The sequence below is a fragment of the Gambusia affinis genome, linkage group LG06 (assembly GCF_019740435.1).
Source record: "Gambusia affinis linkage group LG06, SWU_Gaff_1.0, whole genome shotgun sequence".
Lineage (NCBI taxonomy): Eukaryota > Metazoa > Chordata > Actinopteri > Cyprinodontiformes > Poeciliidae > Gambusia > Gambusia affinis.
In genome coordinates, this window is record NC_057873.1 from 4,361,953 (window position 1) to 4,369,085 (window position 7,133).

The 7,133-nt window shown below is 37.1% G+C and overlaps 1 protein-coding gene across 1 annotated transcript; it reads right to left on the reverse strand.

Moving 5' to 3' along the window:
* Nucleotides 1-624: 624 nt before the first annotated feature.
* Nucleotides 625-6,083, reverse strand: si:ch1073-83n3.2. The gene is made up of 5 exons (XM_044120335.1): nt 5,335-6,083; nt 4,063-4,321; nt 3,808-3,851; nt 2,955-2,984; nt 625-2,550 (listed from the first exon to the last, which is right to left on the reverse strand). Exons 1-5 carry the CDS (start codon nt 5,375-5,377, stop codon nt 2,195-2,197), a joined length of 732 nt encoding a protein of 243 aa, XP_043976270.1. The 5' UTR covers nt 5,378-6,083; the 3' UTR covers nt 625-2,194.
* Nucleotides 6,084-7,133: the final 1,050 nt, after the last annotated feature.

Here is a 7,133-nt window from a genome sequence, read left to right on the forward strand (position 1 = left end):
AATTTCACCTATAACAAAATTCCGCTAGTTAGTAGAATATTCTTTTGCGGCGTTACCTAGCAACCCCAGGAAAGCCCAGCCTGTAACCTAGCAACCCGGTTCTAGTTCCACTGGCAGATTATTTCACCTATAACTTTGGGGAAAATGAAATAATCTGCCAGTGAAACTGGAACTTTTTAATCTACATGAAGGAATTATTGACTTAAAACAAGCTCTTATATCTCGATGAAAAGTTTCTTTAAGTTAGTTTTGTCTTATTTCAAAGCTAACTCCTAATCTATAACTGTTTAATTTGCTTGTTTTAGTATTTTACTGCTGTCACAGTGAAGCTGATGAGTGACTGAAAGGTACACAGCTGCTGCAAAAAGCCCCTATCATCACTCCTCTACCACCATGCATAACAGTTCGGATGAGTTACTAGTTCTGATGTGCACCATGAATTGTGGGTAAATATCTCTACTTTGATCTCAATCCCAAAGTACACTGTTAAAAAACAAAATTATGGTTAATTCAGATAGAATGCGTGTGTGTAAATCTGCAGCATCATCATCCCCTCGCTCCGATTACCGAACCGCTGTCTGTTTGCTCTGATCCGATGCAAACAGAGCAAACATTGAACTGGAGTAAAAGCCACAGAGTCACTGCAGGATTTATTTACAGTTCCTTAACAATCAGTCATAAATCTCTGTGCCAACTGTAGGAAAAGGCCCTTCTTCTCAGATCAGGTGAAAATGTAAATAGAAGTTTTTAGGTTACATCAAACACAGTGGAACGTTAGCACAGTTACAAGAAAACAAGAGGAAAAAAGAACAGAAATGTGAGATAAAATGATCCCACACTGCAAAATACTAAATATTACCAAGTATTTTTGATTGAGTTTGTAGTGCAAATGTCTTACTGCACGTAAAATAAAACAAAATAGAGGAGTTTGTTCTAAGTAAATCATTTCTTATTGTTGATGGGGAAAAAAAGTTCCAGTTTCACTGGCGGATTATTTCACTTATAACAAGATATTTTTCCCACGTTATACATGAATTAATCTACCAGTGGAACTAGAACTTATTTTTTCATCAGTATTAAGGAATTATTTACTTAAAACAAGCTCCTATATCTTACTGAAAAGTTTCTTGTCAGTTAATTTTGTCTTATTTCATGTGTGCTAAGATATTTGCACTAGAAACTACACCAGAAATAATCGGTAAGCTTTTGTGTTTTTGCAGTGCAGTTACTGTCAGGCCGTCCTGTGGCGTGGAAACTGTGAAACAACACACACAGTTTGTGTTCAGCGGAGTCAAGGTGATCAATTATTCACCTTGGGAGTGTGGGCATGAAGCCAGGAAGAACGCCTTCATTCATTCATACATCAGATGTACAGATGGCTTAATAATTCATTAGCAACAACCTTTTATAACAAAAGAACACTGTAAGAGATCCTACAGTGCAAAAACACAAAACAGGTTTGTCTAGTTTCTAGTGGAAATGTCTTATTACGTTTGAAATAAGACAAAATTAATAAGCAAGTAACTTTTAACAAGATATAGCAGCTTGTTTCTGATGAAAAAGTTACTAGTTCCACTGGTAGAATATTCCACTGCGCTGTTACCTAGCAACCCCAGCCCAGCCCGTTACCTAGCAACCCACTTCTAGTTCCACTGGTAGATTATTTCACTCATAACGTGGGAAAAATGTCTTGTTAGAAATTAAATAATCAGTCAGTTGAATTAGTACTTTTTATCAATATTAAGAAATTATTGACTTAAAACGAGCTCGTAAAAAGTTACTTCTAAGTTAGTTTTCTAGAAAGTACAACAAAAATACTTTCTAAGATTTTGTGTTTTTGCAGTGAAGAACAAAATTTCACCATGTGTTTTTGTCCAGTTTTTACTGTAAATGTTTTTGTACTCGTGAAATAAGACAAAACTAGCTTATGGGTAAATCTTTAGGAGGTGGCTTTAAGTAAATATTCCTTCAATATTGATTAAAAGAAGTTCAACTTTAAAGCCAGATATTTCCCTCATAAGTGATACTAGGAATTATTTATCTAAAACAAGCTTCTCAATCTTGCTGAAAAGTAACTTGTAAGTTAGTTTTGTCTTATTTCACGTGTACTAACATACTTCCACTGGAAACTAGATAACACAACTTGTTTGTTTTTGCAGTGTGCTAAGAGAACCAGTCATATGAACAGTTCCTTTTAAAAGGCAAATCCTCCGCAGTCAAATGCGTCAAAGTCGGAGTCTCCTTCAAAGTCGAAGGTGTTGAAATGCGGGGAGTCGACGTCCTGGCTGCAGGCGTGGAAGGAGCCGCCGGCGGGGAGATCGGAGAAGGCCCCGGAGCCTGGGGCCACGTCCGGGGCCCTGCTGGCCAGCGGCGAGGACGGGGAGCAGGAGCTGAGGTAGCCCAACGCGGAGGAGGCCGCCGCCCCGCCCATCAGCAGACACACCGCCCGCACTGCCTTCGCATCGCTGCTGTTGCCATGGCGAAGGCAGTCAGACACGCGATGAGGCGGGGCGACGGAGTTGCTCCGCAGAGGCTGCCTCGGTCTGGGTGCTGCAAAACGACAAAAGACATCTGAATTATAAAAATAAAACCTAGAACTGTTTCTTAAGGAGGATTAGAGCCTTTATTTATTTATTTATTTATTTATTTATTCATTCATTCATTTATTTCTACTAAGAAAAAAAATAAAATTATGAGAATAAAGTCATAACATTAAAACTGTCTCGTAATATTTCAACTTTATTTTCATAATTGTATTTTTTATTGTGGTCCTTATACTCCACAGTACAGTTACTTTTGTAATAGCGCCCCCGGTGGCTGGATGAATGACCAGGTTTTAGGCTTGGTGGAGAGTAAATGTCTGCAGTTACTCCGTTAAGTAGAAGAAGTGGCTGATTTGAGCCCTTCAGCTGTTATTTTGGTATTTTTTCTGTGTTTTTCAGAGGTCCGCTGACCTTGCTGTCTGTCTCTGAACGGCCTTATCACTGGTTAAAGTGAAAAAGGATAAAACCAGATAGTCAATAATCAGATTTACCCTGTGAAGTTCAAAATGCTGAAGTATAGAGTCCCAGTTCACATCTAATATTTTAATATCCACTAATCAGCAAATGTATTTCATGCTCACCCTTCATGTTACGCCTGGGAAACGCATTACGATGTGAACATTTCATGTCAGTCTTTATCTGTAATTATTCGTGAGTTTTTTTGTTTTAAATAACTGAAATGCTTCCAAACTTGATTTTATGACCTTTTATGTTTTATCCAGTTTTTGGTTTTGTTTTTTTTTTCCACAACAACGTTTTTGTTTTGAAGCATTTATGAGGAACCGTAAACTGCTGCGCAAGTTACTCAGCATATTGTTGCTAGGTAACCAGAAATAACTCAAAAAAAGTTGTTGCTAAGTAACAAAGAATGAATGAATTATTTGATTCGTTTATTCTTGTACGACTTTATTCTGATTCTTGTAGTTTTATCATTTTTATATTAATTACTTTCATTTTGATGTTTAAAATACCAAAATTTCCACATAACTTTATATTTTGGTCAGTCTTATTATATAATTCTTAAATATCAAATGATTGATGATTTGATCAGTTAATTGAGTCGCCTTTTCACCAAATACTTGGACGGCTACCTCTCACTTTTATTTTAGTAAAAAATACGTCGCTACTTTTAGTTTAGCAAAAGTTTTGGCTTCTCTACCCTCCCATGTTTTCATTATTTTTTGGACGTCTACATCTTATAATCAGAGGTTCAGACCTGCCATAAAACCGGTTTAATGAGGAAACAGGACAAATAAAACTTTACACTGACTGACCTCTCTCACTTTCCTGATTAGCTTCAGCCAAAGACTGTGAAAGGTAAGAAAAGACGTGTTATTATCTCTGACACACATCCAGGCTGGAAAACATTCACAGAGGTGGAACTGTGTCAAACATGTGCAATAAAAACAAAGTCTGATAGTCAGTGGGACAAAGGAGGAGAGAACCTCAGTTTATCGATGTTCCTGCATGTGGCGATAAGGTCTGATAAAAAGTGGGACAAAGAACATCTGGCACCCACATGCAGTCGTCGGGGTTGTCCGACAGAAGCAGCAGGAACTTGTTCTGGGGCAGGATGAGGGCAAAGCAGCAGTCCCTTCTGCCCCCCGGGGGCAGCCTGGGCAGGTCCAGGATTTCCCGTCCCTCCGCGATCGACTCACAGTTGGACTGTAGCGCCACCACCTGGTCGGGTGGAGACTCGGCGTCCCGGCACACCAGCAGGCTCCCCTCCATGGTGAGCACAAGGTACTTCTCCTTCCACTGCTTGAACATGAAGCCTCCTGCAGAGGGACGGGGACACGGACCGGATACTGACTGATAACTGCTACCGGGGACGTCATCCGAGATTCAAATCTCCAAAACATTTCACTGGTTTTTCTAGAAAATGTCTTAGATGCTCTAAACATTTCTGAGCATTTTCTAGCTGATTTTTGACTTCCCACAGGAGTCAAGACTTTTCTAGAAATTTTCTGAGATTAAGCTAACTGTTTTTTGGAAATTTACTCCTATTCCTCTGTTTTTTCTATGACTTAAATCCATGAAAGAAAAAAATATCAAATAAAAAAATGAATGAAAATTACAGAAATTTTTGCCTTTTCACCAAGACTTGGCCAAACTTTTTACAGAAAGTAAAAACAAACAGTTTATGTAAAGACAATGCTGCTGAATTTGGTAGTACGCATTTAAATCCATAAAAGGAAAATATACCAAACTAAAAGACGCACACAAAATAACATTAGTCTCTGAAATTTTGTAGAAAAAAAAACCTTTCTAAAATTGTCTACAATTTTCAACTTTTGAGATCCAAAACTAAACAAAATTCAAGCTTCTTAAACTCAGAAATTTTCACATTTAATCTCAAACTTTCTGAATTTCTGCTGGCAAATTTTATACTTTTAAAACTCAGAAATTTATATATGTATATTAAAAAAATATAAAATAAATGGTAGCCAATTTTTGACTCTTCAATCTTAAACATTTCCAAGGATTTTTCTAGACAATTTCTCAGATATCAAATTTTTTTGTAGATATTTTGTCAGAAATTTACTCCTATTCCTCCTTTTTATGACTTAAATCCGTAAAAGAAAAATATCCATCCAACTAACCAACCAACTAACTCTGTATCTGCAGAGTTTTAGAAAAGTAGGCTGCTGGATTTGGTTAGCAGTTCGCTCTTCAGCTAAAATATGTGTCTACATTTAAATAAACCAGCGGCATCCTATAAGAGAGTTAAATCGATTAAAGGAAAAATGCATCAAATTAGACAATGTAATCGAAACAGTCGGAATCGTACCATATTTCCGGAGGAATCCTCGGTGAACGCCCGCTGTGCTCATGTTTTCCGCAGCAGAGACTGAAACGAAACGAGGCTGAAGCTGGAAAATAGGCTAAGAGAGGGAGAGTGGGGCAATAATCCGCACTATTTAGGCCTTCATCACCTAAACGCAGCCTGCCTCTCCTCACAGGAACAACATATGAGCACAAGAGGCTCCAGTATTCACAGCTGGACAAACTGCGTCACTTTCTTTTCTCACAGAGCATAATGCGCAAATTTAAGGCAATATTTTCACACTACACAGAAGGTGACAATAGGTTTGAATAAATAAATGAAAGCTGGATTGTGTCACGCCTCCTGGCCTCGGCTGGCCTCAGAACCAGAGGTTCGGATCACCTCCTGCTAAAGCAGATTAAAACAGGGATTATTATTCCCGCGCAGCTGGACTGCACGTCTGCTGCCCCAAAACTGCGGAGAGACAAGTTGTTTTAAAATCTGAGCGCATCACTTCACATGCCAGCTCTAAAGAGATGTCCTGTTTCCCAGCGATCGATTAATCGCAGCGCGTCGCGTTGAATTGTTGAGTTAAATGGCGCTAAAACTGCGTTACGTAAGCGGATGAGAGTCAGCGAGGCGCATTCGTGCGTCAGTCCGACAAGTGTCATGTTCACTCCTAAATGGGTTGGAGGATAATTGCATTCAGACAGACGGGAAAATGGAGAACAATAGCGATAAATAAAAGCGATGATAACCAATGAGCTTCTGAATATGAGCACTGTAAAACCGGACAAGTTAAGTTAAATGGAAACCGACTGCACGAATTGATTTAAAGGTTTATAACTAAAACTATTTTATATTTTATCTTAGATTCTAAAGACTCAATAAACTCATCTTAATTATGTAGTACTAAAAGGACTTATTTATTCATGTTCATGTTAAAATTATGTTAAATTACCTTAAATTGTTCCTATTTAAACAACTAAATCTCTACTATGCACTGAAAAAAAGAAACCAGGTGAGCCACCTTAAAATATTTACTCAAGTAAGAGTAATAAATAAATAAATACTAAATAAATAAATACAGTTTTTATTCAATTTATGCCAATATTAATAACAAAGTTATTTATTTTTGCATTAATTTATTCTGATCGCATTTTGTGTCTCTTACAGTTCCTTTGTATGACCAGCAGAGGGCAGCAGAGCACACTGAATCGGGGAATCTACTGTTTAACAACAACAAAGTATTTCTTCTGTTTGCTTCCAAAAAAAAAAAAAACCACCTGAACTTGATCCTGACAGAGCAGGATTTTAAAAATCACCAAGATTTTCTTGTTTCTGGTGTAAATATCTTATTACGTTTGAAATAAGACAAAACTAATTTACAAGGGACTTTTCAGCGGCTTGGTTTAAGTCAGTATTTTTTTTTTTTATTGATTTAAAAATGTTAATTTTCCATTGGCAGATTATTATCCTTATAATATGGAAAAAATGTGTGGTTAAAAGTGAAATAATCATCTAGTGGAACTAGAACTTTTTATGAAAATTAAGGAATTATTTACATGAAACAAGCTCCTGTTTTACTTTTATTTCTTTGTGTTGCCGAATAGTTACTTGTAATTTAGTTTTGTCTTAATTCAAGTGAATGAAGATTTTTTCACTAGAAACTAAACCAAAAATTCTTAGCGAGATTTTGTGTTTTTGCAGTGTAGGCTTAGTTTGTAGATATTTTAAAACACTTGGTTATTTCCTTTACTGCAAAAAATTTTACCAAGTATTTTTGGTCTAGTTTCTAGTGGAAATATCTTAGTACACTTGAA